General features: G+C 47.5%; 1 protein-coding gene across 5 annotated transcripts in view; it reads right to left on the reverse strand.

The window, feature by feature from the left end:
- The window catches only part of SYT16 (synaptotagmin 16), a 96,679-nt gene that overhangs the window by 58,220 nt on the left and 18,687 nt on the right, over positions 1 to 19,772 (reverse strand). Inside the window, exons 2-3 of one of the 5 annotated variants that reach the window (XM_084520299.1) lie at positions 15,667 to 15,771; positions 15,010 to 15,152 (exon numbers count right to left, since the gene is read on the reverse strand). The exons of 2 other annotated variants lie outside the window; for them this stretch is intronic. Coding sequence is in view for 1 of the 3 variants with exons in the window: in XM_084520298.1 (XP_084376424.1) it covers positions 3,659 to 3,735; positions 5,044 to 5,075 (109 nt within the window). In the remaining 2 variants the exon portion in view is untranslated. Of the gene's footprint in view, positions 1 to 3,303; positions 3,553 to 3,658; positions 3,736 to 5,043; positions 5,127 to 15,009; positions 15,153 to 15,666; positions 15,772 to 19,772 lie in introns of those variants that run through there. 2 more of the 5 variants (XM_084520298.1, XM_084520297.1) reach the window with 2 other exon arrangements.

Raw genomic sequence — 19,772 nt, forward strand, 5'->3', positions numbered from 1 at the left:
AGTCAAACTGGAAGGATCCTGGTCAAGAATTCATCAATAAGCGGAGAGTCCTCTTGCAAATGAAAAGAATATTTTACATTTGGGAGAGAGAGGAACAGGGAGCAGAGGGAGGAGAAAGGAGGATCTCAGCTAATGCTTCTCTGTTATTTGGGGAGAAAAAGAATAAGTTGTCTCCACTCAGAACTGAAGTGCTCTTACCTCTTCAAAGAGGAATCTAATTGGGATCTTTATGCTGTCATGTACTTGTTTTTCTCATCCACAAAACCTTGTTCTTAGTTCCACCGATGTGACCCAAGGCAGAATGACTCACCACAGCAAAAGGCCGGACAGCAGCTTTTTTTTTTTTCCAAAGACCTAAATAAACCCCTCTCCATCAATTGACCAAGGACGATGCAGCAGTAAACCTCTTGCTGAAGGCTGCGCGTTGCCTTGGCAACCTGTCTGATCTCCATTGCTCCAGGGACTGGAAATGTGCTGCCAACAGGAGATTTCAGCTAATCAAACCGGATCTCCTAATACTTAGACCTTTTCCCCATCTGCGGAGCGCAGGCCATGTGCCCACGGGAAGCAGGGCACCCTGGCTCCTCCTTGCCCTGTTGTTTTTTGGCTCCTGGTAGGCCGTGAACACCTCCTGACAGCTATGGAAGGGGATGAAGGGGTGGTAGGAGGCCACGATGTGCTGGGTATCTCTGTGTAGACCTGGAGAGCCTCCTGGGAGGCTGAGGAGAGGGGCAGGCAGTGAAGAGACTACCTGGACCCTGAAAAGGACCTGACAATGTCCATGCTTTCTCCACGCCTCAGCCCCCTCTTGAAAGAAACGCCATTTTTGAGGATTGGGAACAAGCCTGGTGCCACCTGTTACAAGTGTGACCTTCTCAATCCACCTCGTCCCTTTTTCAGCCCCCATTAAACACATCCAGGCAACAGCAGCCGTGGCAACCTGCTGACCTGAGAGAAAAATTGGGACAGCCACGTACTGCCGGCTCCTGACCTTCCTAGCCCGGGCAGTGCTGTCAAACCACAGTGCCAAACAGCTGCTTTATTACAAAACTCCTAATTGGAAATGCTAAAGGGGCAGCTTCGGTGGCTAATTTTGCCTTGAAAGCACAACCAGTAATTGATTCTTATAAAACTAAAAACAAGGCCTTTCTCTCTGCCATTCCACCAAACGCTCCTGCCCCACGCATTTAAGGCCAGCCACAAAGGCAGCCGATTAGCCTGGCATTTAGGCAAACCAAGGGCCATGAAAAGAGGCCAAAATGGCAGACGGGAGGGAAATTTCTCACAGAAGAAACTGTGCCTCAGAAAGAAAGTGTACTTGGCGGTGAAGAGGTTCGTGTCAGTGAAAAGCCCCCAGTTACCATCTAACAGCCTGCAGCCCTCCATCACCTAGCACGGTGCTGACCGTGACCTTTCCACACAATTACTGAAGGAAATTGGGGCTTTGAACAGCGCGGCCAACCCCAGCATTCAGGCTCTCCTTCCCCTGCTGGGCCATTCTGTATCGTACCACAGAAGACATTAACCCACCGCTCTCTGAACCTGAAAGCCACGGGCCATAGACTGGGTTTTATGGGGACATTTAGGTATGTTTTTGGCCCAGTATGGAGGCTGTCTTCCCAGGAGAGGCTGCCTCTGCACAGCTCGCTGGGTCCTGGGCTAGCTGCTGAGGAATGGGATGGATGAATTGTTGGTATTTAAGAGGAATCCCTGAAGTGGAAGAAGGCTGCTCATAAAGCAGGGTGCGGTTTCCAAGAAAGATCACATTATGGAGGATTTCTAGGCCTCTAGTATCGACCAAGTGACCTACGCCCTGAGAAAATATGTCCTAACAATAACAAAAGCCATTAACACAAATGCTCGGGGAAAAATGCCAGTGGTTTCCAGATTCGTGTATTTAATAGAGTGAAGAGCTTAGCGAGTACTGCCACCTTTCACAACGTCACTGTGAAATTTTCTCTACACACTTTAGCGTAACAAACCAATTAACTTGTTACTAGGGCTGCAAGGAGAAGGGCATGAACTGAAGTCATCATTCCGCTAACCAAGGGCTCCGTGACAAGGGAGAGGAAATCAGGTCCCACAGGCATAAGGAAGCATGAACCAGAGCTGGTTTTAACAGTCAGAAATGCTGGGTCCCTACACATGCCTTCCCCCCTTATTCTTCCCTGTACCATGCCTTCTGTCCATTCCAGGCACTCCTTGGACCAGATTAATCTCACTCAGCCAAACTGAATCAGAGATGGACCCTGGGACTTCTGCCCAAAATATCTGTCCCTGCCATGGCAGACAGCCATGGAAATCAAAAGCAGGCTTCTTACTGACCTAATGGGGACCAAGACTGATCTCAGAGAAAACAAATGTTGATGATGCCAGACATCCTCCGTAATTCCTTTGAAAAACCAACTCACAGAGCAGGACCCCAGCACTGTGAAAGCTGCGAGAATGGCCCCGTCCAGATGAAGGTGACCACTGCTCTGCCTCAGAGGCAGTAACAAGTTTCAAAGCATCTGTTCAAAGTTTCTTTCAAGCAAAATCAGTGATGTTGGACCAGTCTCAAGGCCAGGATGGAGAGCCACAGGAAGAGTGAGAAGGTGGGTGGCAGATAAAGGTGACTGTCAGATAAAACAAACATGATGAAGACAGACTAAAAGAGACTCTCCATATTTCAAGGGGTTTTGCAGTTCCAGTGCTCCAGTCCAGCCCATGTGAACCCCTGCACAAGTTCTACAAAACACTGGACACAGAGGACCACAAGAATGAAGCACATCATTCCTTAGATGTGTTCAGACACATTCAGTCAAGCTATGGAGCCTGCTCGCTATTTTATTTGGATCTCTTCAGCTATTTTCTCCCACAAGCACCAAGCTACACTTAGGCCCTTTTCCTAACCTACCTCAGTCACAAGTACCTACGAGGATTCATGCCTTCCCCTGCACAGGGATGAGGTGCACCCTCTGCTTAACAGGAATGCAAGTTCTCTGCACTTGTGTTACTCATTCTGGGGCTGTAATTATGGTCTTAGCACTGCTCTCCAGCAAAACCTGAAGTGACAGCAGGAAACAGCACAATGTCAAAGCAGAAAACGGATGAAAAGACTTAACTCCTATTTCATTATTTGCAATTTCCAAGATCTTTGTATTACCACTTCAAGAAAACCAAAAAAGCATGCAAATCCACAGTAACGAGTGCTGCTAACACAAGATTTGCTTTTAAAACCATAATTGTCACAGACGTAACAAAATAGGAAAGTTATCCTCCCACCGAGAAATAGCCACAAATCACTGAAAACACTAGACTTACCTAATTGTTGTTACATAAAGCAGCAAAACAAGTCAAACCAGCAACAAAATCCCCCAGAAACACTCTTCTCACAAATAATACGTTTCACAGCTTCCTTCCCGGGGCAGGTTGCTAAATCCTCAGGACCTGTGGTGTATGCACACGCTGGGCAAAGCTGCAGAGCCCCAAGTTTCAGGAACAGGAGTGGTGCTCTTGCTCTTTCTCTGCGTGTACTTGTTGACTTAAAGTCCCAAGGAACAAGGAAGGCTGCTGGTTGGCAAACACGTGACAGCCACCAAAGGAATGTTAGCCAGAGAAACGAGATAAAGCAGCCTAAGCCACTTTGATGGGCTTTGTTTAGAAACTACCACCTTACCTGTAGCTTTCCTGGCCACTCTGCAACTTCTGAGTGCTAAGTCTTTATTTGGACAATTATCTTGCTGACAAATTTGCCTAAAACAGAGCAAATTGCCTCTCGCTTATCACAAAATTGCAAGTAATTGTTCCCTCCTGTAAAGAGATATAATTTATTGTGCTGCTTAAATTCATGCTGTGGCCATAAATATTTTGGATCCACTTTAGAAATGCAGCCTTTCCATCCTGGAATCCCACAGATTTGCTGGGAAAAGCAAAGTGAGGATCAGAGCTGGCATTCAGTTGAAAATAAAGTATTTTATCCCCATGGCACAGCCCACCCCTTGCCTTTGCCAGGCCTCATCCAGTCCTTGCTCCCCAGCCAGCTCTGCCCAAGGAAGCTGGAAGAGCAAAGCAGCACCAGCCGCTCTGCCCCTGCTGATGGGGTGTGGGTATCCACAGGTAAAAGCTGTTCTTAGAGCAAAAAGTGAGAGACTGCATTGCTGTGTGTGCAGCACAGTGCTGAACCTAACGCAAAGCAGGTCACATAGCTACTACACACCTGTAACTAGTGGGGATTTCATCTTGGAGGCTGCCTCTTATAAAGTATTGCCTCACTGAAGGAAAAAAAAAAAAAAAAGAAAAAAAACTAGAATGGCCTTCACCTTGTGATTTGCTTGGTTTTTGGTTTTAGACCTTAATGCATATTTTAAGGAAAGCTCTGTGATGTTTGCTGTGAGATCACATTCAGTTCTCGCTATCCACACAACTGCTGCTTTGAACATGGATTCGGGATGTAGATCTGATCCCCAGTAGAAGGGTTAGCTTTCCCCATCGTTCAGGTCAAATCCATCCCCACTGCCTCTTCTCCCTGCAGAGAAGCTGAAGATCTTCCCGGCAACTTATTAATTATTGCAAAATTTTGTTTCTGGTTTCCATAATATCCCATCCTCCTTGCAAACAGCATGGCAAAGCTGTAGAATAAAATCACATCAGCTGAACCCAGCTACTCCCAATGCTCAAAGCAGGAGGCTTCACAGGGAAGGCAGACAAAAAACGTGGGGAAGGAAGGGAGTACACCCCCAGGAGCTTGCAGACCTGGCCTCTTATCACCAAAACCAGCTTCTGGCCCTGCTGCCTGTAGCAATTTTTAAGTTGGCTCTAATCAGCTATCAGCAATGTCTTGCCTCTCTAAAGCAAACTGCTCCCTCAGGCAATTTTTCACTCACCCCCACCCCTCCCAAAAAAAAGGCATTCTGATGAAATTGTTTTTAAAAGTTGCTGCCTGGCAGATCCCTGAAGAATAGTCCAGCCTGGGAGCTTCAAAATAAAAGCTGCTTAGAAAGAGCTGAAGAAGAAGAGGGAAAAAAAATCCTCTCTGAGCAAATGCCAAGCCCCTTGACTTACCCGAGCCTTGCCACCCTGGGTGTCCCATGCATTGGGCAAGCGATGCACTGTCTGGTTCCCCGGGCTGGGTGATACCTGCAACTTTCACTGTGGCCCTTACCATTTTTTTCCTGCAGTAATAAACATATCGATCCACTTTTATTTAATTTTCTCCAGAATTCATCAGGACTGTCATATTTCTGAAGGAAAATGGGAGACAATTTAAGTCTCCCAACTCGCATGCACTCAGCTGCTTTCTTTGCTCTCTGGCATTAACCTCTCACTCTAAACTTTATTCTTGAATATTATCATTTGTTATGTTGCAATTAAAAAAGTACTACAGGAACATCACTACAATAACACTAGGAGAATAAAGCTCCTATCCTTGTCTACTTGACACTTCTCTTTTTTCTACCACTTTCCCCCCCTCCCTAAACTGTTGCTAGAAGAGCTGTGGCAGAGCTGGCAGGAATTCAAGCACCCTTTCAAACAGACACAGTTTTTATTATTATTTGTCATCCACCAGCTAAACTGCAAAAATATTCCTTTTATACCCCGCTAAATGTCAAGCTGTTATTTTAAAGGCCCGGACAATGCGTCTCACACGAGCCTTTATACCGCTGTTTCCAAGGCCGAGCATCCCCTCGCCAGGGAGAAGGTGCCAGAGAGGGATCTGTAAAAGCTGGGAGGAGGAGGAAGCTGTGGGGTCCCAGAGAGATGTCAGGAGGCCTTCTTGAAGCCACAACCCCGCTGCAGCCCCATCCCCAAACCTCCCCACGTGCCGCTGGCTGTGTTTCAGCCCGTGCTGATGCTCTCCTCCCAGGATGTTTTGATGCTGCCATGATTTCTGAATACAACTCATCACTAATGCCTGTCCTTTTCAACCCACTTTAAGTGCCCACAACTTGCTTTTAAAGAGTTCCCTAGAGTCTCTACCCATGCTTAACGTGGCACAGCACCGTCATTTTAGTCCTGCTGTGAAACAAGTGTCACTGAACACAGCATTTGCCAGAGGTAAACTCACCTGAACAAAACCATTCGTGTGCAGAGGAAGCAGGATCACAGTATTACCTGCATGCAAGCAGCAGCAGCTCGCACGGTCACTTTGAGGAAGGTTTAGTGTAAAAAAGTTCAGTGTAAAGTTTGCAAAAACAAACGGGCTTCCTGGTTCTTACGCTCAAAATAAAACTACACTTCCCCCCGCTTCCCCCAAGCTTTATTCGAAAGAAATACGAGACAAAAAGGGAGAATTGTGTAAAACAGCCAGGCCTCTGAGTGCGTGTCAAGAGATGGGGAGTCAGCAAGCCCCCAGAATGGAAACCCTTATGAAAAGGGCAGCAGGTCAGTGCACTTCTCAGCTCTCTTAGCGAGGTGTGTGTATGGGATTGAAGAACCCCAGGCACGTCTCAGAGCCCGCTGTCTGCCTGGTACCTCCCTCCCCTGGGCTAGCAGAGCACGGGAGCTGCCTACACCGCAAGGAAGGTGCCTGTGCTAGATGAGTGTGAACTCAGAAATATTTACACAACACATTTCTGCCCAAGCCATATCCACCTGCTGCTCGCTAGCAGGTGTAGATGACAAAGTTCCCAACTTGGGAGCAGGAGCTGTTGTGGCAGACCTAGCGTACAAATTACAGACATGCCTGGACTCCACTTTTTTTCCCCAGCAAATTGCTACAAACGGCCTTGTTTACCTGAAACCACACTTGAAAACTACCTGAAATGCGATCCTAAGTCATTAACCACAAACAAAAAGATTCGTTTCACCTATACACGGAAATATCAACAAAATCAACGTGTCTCATGAACCTGCAGAAGAGAAACCTGACCTGGTTTGCAGAAGTACGCAAAGAAATTGTCTGTTTAGATTATTAAGTCAGCAGTAATTTGATGAAACAGTTTCCCTGTGGCTGTTCCAGCATGTACTCTTTGATGGCCGGGCTCACTACAATCCCGAGTACCTGCACACTTCACACTGTTCTCAGATCCAAGCCTGACTTCTGCCCCGAGCTTGGACTGGGGGGGGGTCACTTATTCCACTAAAATCCCTCCCACTACTTCAATGGGTTTTGAAGGGAATCTGAGCAGTCCAGCTCATGGATATTTGCAGAATTTTGGGGGCAGAACCAAGGGGCTCTGCTCTTCCTTGCACATTTTTTATTCTGCCAGTGAAGGTGTGAAGAAGGAAAACAGCGCTCAGTCCAGCAGGACACCCAGCAAAGAAGCTGGTGGGCAAATCCACCCCTAAAAACAAAGCCAGCAGCCAGGCTGTCCAGAACTCCACAAGAGGTGGATTTCCAAAGGAAGTCTGTTGTGTACGTGCGGATGGAAGAAAGATCAAATCCATTTAGAGACCTGAAAATCAATGGTAAAGACTTTCTTTTTCTAATTAGAGGTGGGTGGTTTATTTAATAACATCTGAGCATGAGAAGAAGGATAAACATTGAAAGACAGTGGTGCTAGAAATACAACCCAAAGCCTGACAACTACGGATAAGATGAATGGAGGCTGGAATTCCCCAGAAAAATGGCAGTTTTTCCATCAGAAATTAAGAAACAGATGATCAGTGTTTTTCACCTTGCAGCTGAGCCCACAACACACCTTGGAAAGAGCAGACTAATTAGAGAGCTTGGGGGTTACACGAATCCTGTTTGCAAGCAAGTGAATGGAAAAGAGAAGAGGTAAATCTCCAAAAGTGCCCGCAGAGAGCTGCAGACAAACGTGCTGTGCAGAGAGGGAACCAAAACAAGAACACAAACACCAAGCAGCACGTGGGCTCTTACCGAAGCAAGGCAGCAGGGCAGGGGAGGCAAAGAGACCCAGAACAGAGGCAACACCAAGCAGCCTACCAAGGGAAGGGATACGAGAGGCAGAGAGGAAGATAGCTGCCCTATCAGCAATCTTGGCAGGACTGGAAGAGACAGGACCAACCAGCTCAGGATGGGGGAAAAAAGCAAACAGTAACACGTGCACTGACTGAGAACGCTGCTGAAGAAGAGGAAGATGCATGCAGAGTGGCTTTAATTCAAACACTTGCCATGTACAAACACTGCAATCTAATCCCGGTGACACTGATAAGCAGCAATATCAGGCTGAAGGAAAGGAACCAGCTGCTCGCGATGCACACTAAAACCATTCAGAGATGCGTAAGCAAACGCAGGCAGCCAGTAAGGAGCCCGAAGCACCAGGAATGTTATCACAGAACCTTCACAGTACCTGACACGCACAAGGTCTGTCATCTGCCCGTGTATGTGAATGACAGCCAGGGACCTGCTGGGAGTGCACCACGGCACGCAGGAGAAGGGAGGACACCAGGGCCATGCGGCCAACCCAGCCCAGCCCCGAAACAAAAATTTCTGAATGCAGAGCAGGGAAAAACCAAACCTCTCTGCAACAGCTGTGTGTGGTCCTGAAAAGTCTCAGCTTTTGAGAAACTCGAAAGCCAGGAGGAAATACCCAGGCCCCAGCACATGCAGGGGAATCCCACACTGTAAACAGATCAGCCGTGCCTCCAGATGTAACTGCACGTGAATGTCATATGGTTACCTACCAGCAACGAAAAGAAAATGAGTGAAAAGACAGTCAGCAGGCTAACAGTGCAGGGGGCACTCCCCTACCAGTAATTACACAGCTGCCAGGGTAGCCCAGCCCAGGATTTGACTGGAAGGCCAAAAAAAAAAAAGAATGTATTTTCAGTGACAAGTGGGCTGGTTTAGGACATAGAAATAACAGGAAGGACACAAAAGTCATTAAGAGAAACTTAATGGGTTGGTCAGAGGAAAGTAGTGTTACATTAAGAGAACCCCTTCACAATTGCCCACAACAATTTAGTTTATTTAATTAATTGTATTTACTCTGGTAAATCTGGGATTTCAACATTTGTTACCAGGAAGGGAACACGTGATTTTCAGGAACATCACAGCAAAGCTCAGCACCAACTTACCCCTTTCTGCAGGAAAAAGAAAAAAAAAAAAAAAAAAGTCAGAATAGGGCACAGAGGACCAGCTGGGAGCTCATACATAGACCTGGATGGAAAAAAACAAAATCATCCCTCTCATCATTCATGACAAGGATGTCAAGTGGCTTGCTCCCCTCCAGACAACACTGTGGGGCCCCTCGGGATGGTGCCACAGCTGCCAAGCAGATCCCTTCGCTGCCCTTTGCTTCAGCCCTGGCACAGGCTGCACCAGCATAAATCAGTCTGCCTGGGGGGGAAGGCTAAGTGTTTCTAGACTTAATTCTGTTTTCTTTAATTTTTACCTTATTTCATGGTGCATCTTCAATCTAAAACTCCTAATATGTTGAAAAAAAAAATTAAAAAATAAAAGTGTGATTATTAACTACCAAAGCTTAGTAAATAAGAACCTTAGCTTAGGAGTCAAGCTCTAGATTTCAGCAGTGCCAAACTTCAACTTAGGCAAGCATCTAGATGAAAATTAAGACCTTTGAGTAAAGCTACCTTTAAACGTTAAAGAGTAATTTTAGACTCTAGTGCTCAGGTACTCAGGTTTGGGGTATTTACTCTTAGGAAGAGGTAAAACTGCTGAGTGTGATCCCTTAAAGAGTCTACAGAAGTTAGTTTTTATACCCACGTAAGTTAGCATAGTGAAGTAACCTTCACTACATTTCAGAGCTTACAATAATTAAATAATTAAAGTTTACAGTAAATCCACAGAATTCAATAGAATTAGCTGGCTATAAATCCTGGAGCATAGAACAGGTTTGTGGAGGTAGCATGCGAGCGATTCTCAGCCTTCCTGCAAGGTGCCAGCCATTGAGAGAGCTGATTAGTCAATCTTTGATTAATTGCCTGCTGTGTAAGAGCCAGGGTCAATCTACTCAATTAGGTGAAGGTCTGGTGGAGATCAGAGATGTAAATCAAAACCTACTGCAAAAGCTCCAGCACAGGATGAGAACATAGCAGCAGCCCTCCTTCCCTGCGAGGAGCAGCAGCCTGCTCTCCATCCGCTGCCCTCGGTGGATGCTGTAGGAAAGAGCACGAGCAGGACACCCACGTGTGCCCTCGTCTCCTGAGTAACCTTCCCACCTCCAGCCACGATCATTTCCGAGTCTGACGTGGTTTGTCTTCTCCAGCTTCTCACTGAACCCACAGAAACCTTTTGCACCCTTCGGCGGAGATCTCTGCAGGCTGCCTACCCGCTGCCACCTCCTTCTGCTCCTCCTGAGCCTGCTCCTGCTCCCTTTGATGCCCCCCAGATTTGTGAGGCTGTGAACTGCCCACTTCCTCCGCTTCAGGTCTGCAGACCTCAAATCCCCCAAATTCAACCTCTTTTCCTGCTTTATGACTCTGCCAACCAGTCCTGCCCAGTACCAGGACTTCCACGCCTCTGTCCCAGACTTCTCCCAGCTCCACTTCTTGCTTTGGGGAATGTGCACAGTACTCATGGCTAACTCCAGGCTTACACACTGGTGTAAGTGGCAGTTGGCTTCCAAGTGGATTTCAGTCGCGATATTCCACCTCCCTAATACTTGGAAAAGCATTTATATGGAAACCAACAAATAACTTGCAGATAAGAGGTGTGGAAAGAAAGGGCAGCTTATGCTGTCACGGCCCAGTCCCACGCGTGGTTGGCTCCGAAATCCAGGGTGCCAGCAGCTCCTGGTCTTCAAGGCTGACAAAAGCCATTGTGAAACTGCAAATCCCCAGATTTGTGGAGCAGCGAGGCATCAGCAAGCGAGGCCAGTGGGGAAGTGGTGTGATGTGATTAAAAAAAAAAAAGCAGAGATTATTATTAGTAAAACCAAACGGACCGTGACACTGTCCACTGGGCTAAGGGAGATCGGGTGTGCAGACAGAAAACAGCAGTGATCTGAAACCACAGTTATCCCACACGGATGGGGAAATATCTTGACAGGGCGATGAAAAGGCTGCCTGCTTACACGTCACAAATAAGTAGTGAAAAGCCTGTAAGCAGCCAGCCCTCAGACACACAAGGATGGCGGTTCTTCAACAGCCCTGCAAAGAGAAAAAGCCCACAGAAATCCAACCCAATCTGAAAAAGGGGAACTATATGAAAATCCTCGTCGCTGAAAAGGTGGGGACGCTTTCAGGAGAGCGTGTAGAGGTACTAGAAAAAAGCATCAGGCTTACCTGTACCATCAATTCAAAGCACTCTGAAAGGACAAGAAGAAAATCAATTTGTTGTTTGGGGTTACACAGCAGATTGAGATGGCTTCTGGCGGTAAAGAAGAAAGGGGAAAAAAAATCCTTCAAAATCTGAGCGTCATGTTCAAAGGAGGAAGGAAAAAAAAAAAAAAAAAAAAAGACCATGAACTTCTGGCAAGTTAAATGTAGGATCATAAGAGGGCAGACCAAGAAACAACTGTGGTAAGCAACTTCCTAACGGCATAAAAATTTAATTACAATTCTTTTTCAAGTGTTGCAGAAATAGGACACCTTCCAGAGAGCTGGCGGGGTCAAAGATGATGAAGGTGCACAAGAAACAATCACAGTGATAGGCCTAGCACAAGAGAGCTGAATTTTGCATCGGTGCTACTTGCAGAGAAGCTGGAGGACCTAATTCAACTGTTTTCGCTCAGAAAAGGGGATGTCGGCGACTCTCCAAACAGTTCTTTGGAAATAAGATCAGTGTTGAGCAAAAAGGCAAATAAAGAGGTAAGAAAATAGGAACTCCCTGCTGCAGGGAAGCACAAATGGGTTCAAAAAGCAAACGGATAAACAGAGCATGGGTTCATCGGGGGATACCAACCACAAATGTGGGACTGAAAGCCCTGGGTTAAGGTGCTGGCTGCCAGAAGCTGGGAATGCATCACCCAAATCTGTTTTTTAACCTCCTTTAACCTGCTCCCCAGGTACCTGCTACCAGGCAGAGTCAGGGCTCTCTGCCTTGAGAGAGCACAGCCACCCTTCTGGCAACACACCACAGTTTGCCTTTTTGTTTTTAACTTGTTAAAAATGTTCTCTCCTCTGCCACAAGGATCAACGCCACCTCCCCGAGGGCTACAGCGTGGCCACACAGCTTCCCCTCCCAGCCCCAGGCGTAATCAGTGCCCGTGTGTGCAATGAGGGACACCCCAGGGATGCTGAGAGCTCCTCACGTGGGCTCTGCTGCCTGATGGAGAGCTCTGGGAACCACACGCTCTCATTGCCCCGATGGGCAAGGACACCAGAGGAGCCTCAGCCCACCTGAGGCAGAAAACAAGAATAAGCGTTACTTTTTGGGGAAAAGAGATAGAAGATCATCTATTTATTTTTTTGAATGAAAAACACTCAGCTTGGAGAGGAAACCTTCGCATCCGTTAACATTCCCTCGACCTTCCTGGCAATTTTTATACAGCCAAGTAGGGGAAAAAGGAAAAAAAGAGATGGGGTGGGAGAGCAGGGGTGGAAGGAAAAATGGGGAGGGGAGGAAGCAGAAAGGGAAAAAGCAATAGAAAAGGTCCCCCCAAGCTGGGTGACAAAACGGCACAACTTCTAACTGGGAAAATGAAAATGTATTCCCCAATTTCTTCCAGCAAAATGACAGTATCTTTTTATGCACCTTTTCCTGAGATGCTGCCAAGCTCGGCTGCCAAGAAAATAAGTTTTGAATAAAATGTTTTGACCAGCTTTGCCTGAAACACTCAATTAGTGGCGACGGGAAGAGCTTGAGGGGGGGAGAGGCCAGCAGCAGCAGGGCCGCAGGCAAAGCCAGCCTGTCGGGGAGACGATGCCAGCACCAGGCCACCAAGCAGCTCACACCACTGGGGTCAGGATGATGTGTCCATCCTCTCCTTCACACAAAGCTCATCCTCTGAAGGTCCTGTCGCTCTGCACCATGTTCCCCAGCCCACCTGGGTGCCTTGTACCCTGCAGCTCCCCACAGCGAGGTCTGCGGCAGCTCTGGGGTGCCTGGAGCTACCAACGCCCACGGCTGGCGCTGAGAATAAATCCCGAGGCTCTTCAGGAACTCATCGCCACATGGTGACAGTCACCAAGCTGGGTTAATGCAACTCCAACCACGCTTCGTGCGCTCGAGTAACTGCTCAAATAGAGCTGGTAAGCCGGGCTCCTTTCGCTGCTCGGATTCGTGTTCCTCCTTCCCTTTCCTCTCCTCTCTTTTATTAATATAGCACATCTCTCCGTCGTCTCTTTAACTTAATGCTCCACTTGCTGGCTGGCTGACAGGTCTCAGAAAAGCACATCTTCCTCCTGCCAGCGCGATTCTGTTTAATCTTGTATGGAGAAGGTGTACCACTTAAGGAACTTTTTCTTCCCCCCCCTCCTTTTCTGGAGGAAAAGGGAACAAAGTTTGAAAAAAAGAGTGACAGCAAGTTAGTTTTAACCTAAACAGCAGCAATTTGCATACAAATCAGATTTTTCAGGTGCCACAGAAGATGTGGGGGCCCTGCCAATCCAGAGGAAGAAGATAAAAGGCAGGAAGAGTTTGACACAAATACTGCCAAGAGGTGATCCCACAATTTACAGTTTCTTCCCCATGAGCGAAGTGCCCTGCAGAGAAAGGCTCTTCCATACCCCATTTATTTTCATTCTCATTGACACCACCCTTGTCAGACAAAGCACCTGTTCCTTCTTTTATTTACACTCCTTCTCCCAGCCCCTCGCACGCGAGCCCTACAAAACGCAGTCAATACGCGAGTAGGTGCAGCTGGATGCAAACCCAGGTGGGAAGTGGTTTCCTTGCCCAACTTGATGAGAGAATGAGTCCTGCGATCAATAAAGCAGCACCAGGCTGCAGAGGAAGAGAGCCAGAGGATGTGCTAACAGCACCCAAACATTATCACCAATAAATCACTGCTCTAGGGAGCCAGCAAGGGGGTCAGGGCTGCGGCGGGCAGCTCAGGAAGGCAGCAGCCTGTCACACCTCTCAGAGAAACACCTTTCAGGCAATGATTCCTGCAGATATTTCTGTCCTCTGGCCAGCACTGAAGCGATCTTTTTTTGGGAAATTGAGGGCAGCAAGCCCCGTGGTGGGGGATGCCACAGCCCTGCATGCTCAGGACCTTGCACCACACAACACAGAAGCAACAGATCTGTTCAAACCAAACCCACAGCACCACACAGTGTGCGCAGACAACACTTGGACAAGATCCTCGACATCAGACTGACCAGTTTTATCTCATACTGAAGAGGCAGAATGATGAACTGGAGGAAAATATCCTGCCTTTGCCTTCCCTTGGCTACTGCAAAGCAGCCCAGGAGAAAGTCTTCAGCAACCAGGCCACCAAATAAGCTACAGCTGCTGCTTCCTGACACAAGTGTGCATTTGGCCTGGGGAAGTGGTGCTGAGCACAAGTTTCACAAGTATTCGCTTCTCTACTTTCTCCTTCGACATCCCCAGCATGCTAGTACCACTTGCCACGACTGTTCTTACAGAAGTGTTACACCCTTTCTAAAATAAAACGGGGCTACGTGACAGATCTAAAGCAGCAGAACGCATCGGAGCAATTAGCAGTTCTGCTGCTTTTGGGGCTCTGATTGCAATCCTGATCCAAGGAGCAAAGTGAGCTCTCCAGAGAGCTGCGGTGGCTTTGCATAAGGGCTCCATCTGCTGGCACGCCGCTCCCCTGGCTCAGTTCACCATATAGTAAACTGAAACAAAACCTACACAGCCATCAATTACATTTTTTTTTTCTGCTCGCAGCCTATGAATTTCAATAAATACACCATCTGTTCATCTTCTGTGTGGGAGTTCAGTCATCTTCTTGGCAGCAATATTATTCTAGAGCAATTACCTGTGTCTTTATCACCTATCATTGTGCTTCATCATCTTTTCATCATGTGTAAAAACCAACCACTTTATTACTACAATTTCTGTAGGCAGCCCGGGCCTGTTAGTTACCATGGCGATGATCTGTCAAAAGAAGTCTACATTTAAAGAAGTAAAAGCTGAGAAAAGGAGGAGGAGAGAAACACAAAGAGCCTGGAATGAACTTGTTTCTCCAAGTCAGAGTTTAAGCACAAAAGGCACAGCTCAGGCAGCAACACGGAGATGCCACCACCAACCTCGTTAGGAATCCATCAGCCTGCCAGTACGGGGGATGAGGCAATGATTCACAGGCATTACGATGCGCTCGGAGGTCAGCGGCTCGGCTTTAATCCCTCAGCTGAGTCTCATGATCTGCTCTTAGGAAGGACAATTCGTATTGCTATAAATCAAAAGATAAAAGGGGGGGAGAGAGGAAGGGCAGGCTGGAATGGCAGGCAGCAGCAATTTCCCTCCCTGGTGGTCGCTAGCAAGACTGAATGTTACATCAGGTGCCCTCTAGTTTATATCCGTCCCCGAGAACTGCTTCGGATTCATCTCTTTCTTCCCCACTTTTACTTTGTTAACGCTCTGCTTTCTCTCACTCTTGCCTAGCTCTGCTCTTCTGCTTTCTTCCCAATCTGCGCACCCATTGCTCTCCTCTTCCTGCAAAGCAAACGCACTTGCAAGTGTTTTACCTGAGTCTTTCCAAATCCCTATACATTCCTACAGCAGCTGGCAGTGCCAACTCTTTCTAGCTGCCTGTTCCCCCACCAACCCACAGACGCCCCCTGACTTCGCCTCGTGAAATCCTCTTTTCCTCTTCAAATTCCTTCATCTCCTCCAGTCTTTCAGCTCCCACCCTTCCGAGCTGTAACTGCGCTCGTGCTACTGCAGGAAAAATATCAGCGAGGTACCAGAGGAGTTGCTGATGCTCTGTGTTTCTGGGATGCGTCATTAGCAGCCTTCAGCTGAAACGCGCCGGGCTGCAGACTGCCTTGCTTCAGTTCATCCTCGTATCCCTGGAAGAAATAAGCAATCTCAAGGCTATCCAATTTGTTTAATATCAAGCACACACGTGCCGGGTTTTAATGAGGTGGGCTGTCATTCGGAATTGCGGGAGGACAGGAGATAACCACTGACGAGCAGGAAAATTAATTCACCATCTCCACGACTACCTTCCGAGGCAGAACTACCCCAGCCTACAAAATCAGGGGAGGGAGGAAGCATCTTCCAAAAGTTCTCCCGGATTTTAAGCACTTTAATTCCTGGTCGTCCACCTTCAGACACAAGGTGCCCAATATTCCCAAGTGTCTGTTTTCCGTGAGTTTCTGCCTGCAAAGCATCTTAGGCAACGGTGGCTAAAAGATACCAAACCTAGGTACCGCAAAGGAGACAGGAGTCTAGAAGTCTGAAACTAAGCAGCTGCTGGGTGTTCAGAAATAAATAAAAAAATAAAATAAAGTATTGCAGCAGTGAAAAAATCCAGGGCTTAAGTTCTGAGAAGAGGAGGGCACATAAACCAGGAGGGTGGGCTATAAAACAGCAGATTATCAAGAACACGCTGCTATCAGTGTTCAAAGCAGAAATTTCATTGATATTTACAGAAGTACCAAATCTGAAAAACTCTGGATTTGCTGAGAAAATATGAATTAAACCAGAAAAATCCCGTGCTGATCTCAGACCTCATCTCCCCTGAAAGTTTATTACAGAGCAAAAGTTCTTCCCATAGGTCCCGTTAGGAGGAGGGCTGTTGGAGAGGCTGAAACCACAGCGAGATCAGACCCTGCAGCAGCTTAAGGATGAGGAAATGGCACCCACACACCCTCCTTTATCTGTCAAGGTGTGGGCCCTGCGTTTCCTCTCTCTGCAGACACCTCATGCAGCCAGGCCGTGCCACCGACTTGCAGACGGTATTTACCTGCCATGAGACAGACCCTGCTCTTTAGCAGGACTCGTGCTGCACAGATTGGATGGAGATGGAGCCGTGCCCAGGCTGGAAGATGGTTTCCAGCACCCTGGGCCAACGCAAGCCGCCTCTCGGCAGGCGTGCTGGAGAAACCTTCTGCTTCTGCCAACCCCATTTCCTCCAGCCAAGCCTTGAGGCGGGCTCAGTGATGTCGAATCCGCGCCCTTTCAAGTTTGCTGCCCAAGCCAGCATCACCGCTCATCAGACCACAAACTGGGGCAGTGGGAAAGGCAGAGGAAGAAGAGGAGCACAAAGGAGGAAGAAAGACACGTTTAATCACTTAACAAAAGGCATCGGGAGCTCTTTGTTCAGCACTGCTCTCTTCCAAACAACCAAACTAAAGGTACTCCTGCACCTCTCACGGCTTTGCAGGTACAAGCAAGTCAACACGGCCCATGCAGCCATCTCGTCAGCAGGAGTTTCCCACCAGTAACCCAGAAACCAGGGTACTCCCTCAACAGCACGCAGCCCTTGGGAAGAAACACGTAGCCAAAAAGCCATGGTTCCCTTTGGAGAGGGCAGCCTCCCTCCTCACCGACAGGTGAGAGAAGCAGGTCTGGAGCTCTAGGACAGCGTCCCTGTACACCTGGATAACCCCAGATCTGCTAACGCGAGACTTGCGTTATATATTATATGCATTATTATATTATATTATTACTTGCACTTTCCAGATGTCAACCAGCACTCGGATGCTGCAGCAGCCGCTCAGTAAAAGGACCAGAGCCCAGAAGAGTTTGCAGGCACAACGGGGAAGGGGTAAAACGTAAATCATGCCGCAGGGAGAGAAAACAGGACCTGATCCCTAAAACACCAACCTGAAGGATTAGGTTAATGAGGAGGGATCATTAACACCTTTCCCTCTCTTCCTTTAAACTCCGTGATACTCGTTGCACACACAAAGCAGTGCCTATTTCTGCAATCAAAGCAGCGCTAATTATTTCAGCTCACAGCGTGTTTCTGTCCTCAGTTCAGCAGTAGCTTCCACTCGCTCTGTAAAAACTTAGCAGTAAAAGTGTTCCTGGCCTGCCCCTCGGGCAGCAGCTTCCTGGCAGTGCTGGATGCGGACAGGCAGCGCCTCCCACCCCAGGCTGCCTGGCAGAGGAGCTGGGCTGCATCCAAAGGCAGCCCGGGGCTGGGGAGATGCTGAGACGCCAGAGCTGATGCTCTTTCAGGAACTTCCTCAGAGCTTTTGGAGGAAAAAAAGGTTGAAAGAACTCACAAGATCACATCCTCAACTGTTCTCGGGCCATTTGGGGATCATACAGTCTTTTTTAGTTTTCTATATGTATTACTGATGTAGTGGTTATTCCACAGGCTTTTTATAGCTTTTTCATTGAACGGCAATTAAAGCAAGCAGCCAAAGTCAAACCTGACCTGTGCAGCGGTGAGACAAAGTCTGGAGAGAACGGTTTTTTCTTCCCCAGTATAGATTTGAGGAAGACAGATGGAGACATTGGATCTATTTCATGCTTTGCCTTGTGTCTGCAGGTAGCGGCGTGCAGTCACAATGGAAATTCTTGAAGGCAAATCCCTTCAGGTCATTTCCTGCCCTCGTTACCTGCAGGTATTTGAAGAACAGAATCAAGCCTTATGCTGCCATTTGCTCCTACTGATGCACGCCAGCACAGTGCTCTGGGACCAAGAGACATCCCGTTTGTACCCCTCACATAAATGCTAGCACACAGCCTCTGACTTTCAGCTGAGCAGACCACTTGCACTCATCAGCACGTGGACTCCTGCTCCTGTAGCAGTCCAATCTGGGATCCTCCATCCCTGTATTACCATTTTTAATTCTAGATTAAAACCCAAACTCAAGTTGAGATTCTCAGACACGAGGTTGCAAGAAGCTCAAAGCATTCATCCTCTACAAGGAACAGCTACTCATAGAAGTTGCTGTCAGCAAGGAAAGGCAGTTAGCATTTTCCTGATTAATATAAATATATAAATACTTGCAGAACAAACCATTGCTCCACGCTCATTCTCCAGTCTCTCATTCTGCAGCCCTGGAGTAATCAAACTTATATGAAAATAAGGTTGAAGTAAGAAGATCTCAGGGAAGAAGGAAAAAAAAAGAGCCCCAAGATCTCACAAAAAGTTTGGGATGCTCTTCTGTAAACTCTTGGGGCAGAATTGGGAATCAGAAGCTCTTCTCAGTGAAAGTCTTCAGCTGGGGCAGTGCTCCCCTGGCCTGACACAGGACAAACTCTGCAGAAGAACATAAAGGCTGCCTTACTGTCTGTCTGCTTCACACGCTGCATTTCATTACATGATGCAGAAGAAACTTTAGTTAGCTTCAGGCTGGTTTGCACAAGTAGTAGAGACAGACAACTGACAGCAGAAACACACAGCCTAATTAACCTTGCCAACGATTAGCTTGCAGGATAGACACAGAAAAGCCTGTAAGCTTCTCTGGGATCAAGCCCTTTCACCTGCAAAGAGACCTCAACAACTGTGGTGCACTTAAAGCCATGAGACACCAGCCCCAGGCTTTGCTTCTGGCAGTATGGACTGACCCTGCATGAGGCATGAGAAGCAAGCATCCTTCTTTCTCAGTACTGCTCCCTTCTGTGGTACCACGTCTTGTGTCCAGGAGCACACTGGGGGTGAAGAAAGGGACAATTAAATGGCGTTAAATGAATAAAGAAAGATCATCAAAAACATGACGTGATAAGAGGGCAAAGAAAGGGGGACCATCTAGGCTGGAAAGAGGATTAGAGGAGGGAGAAAACAAAATTACTGTGTGAAGAAAGGGAACTGATCTCTACGTTTATTAAATACGATACAGGAAAACTTGTCAGGAGAGATTTAGACACAGCTCACCTATACACGGAGCAAGGGAATGGACCCGTGGTCCTTCCCACCATTATTTTCTATGGTTACTTGTGCTCCTCAGAGCCCATGGGTCAAGACACCCCCTTCCTGACATGCACACAAAGCCAGTCAAAACAGGATTTGGCTCCCATTTGTTCAAGCTGGAGAGTTTCCTCCCAAAACAATAAAGTTTGTGTTTAGCCTCAGGTCCTAAACATCCAAACAAACAACAACAAAATAATA

Source organism: Aythya ferina (assembly GCF_964211825.1).
Source record: "Aythya ferina genome assembly, chromosome: 5".
Lineage (NCBI taxonomy): Eukaryota > Metazoa > Chordata > Aves > Anseriformes > Anatidae > Aythya > Aythya ferina.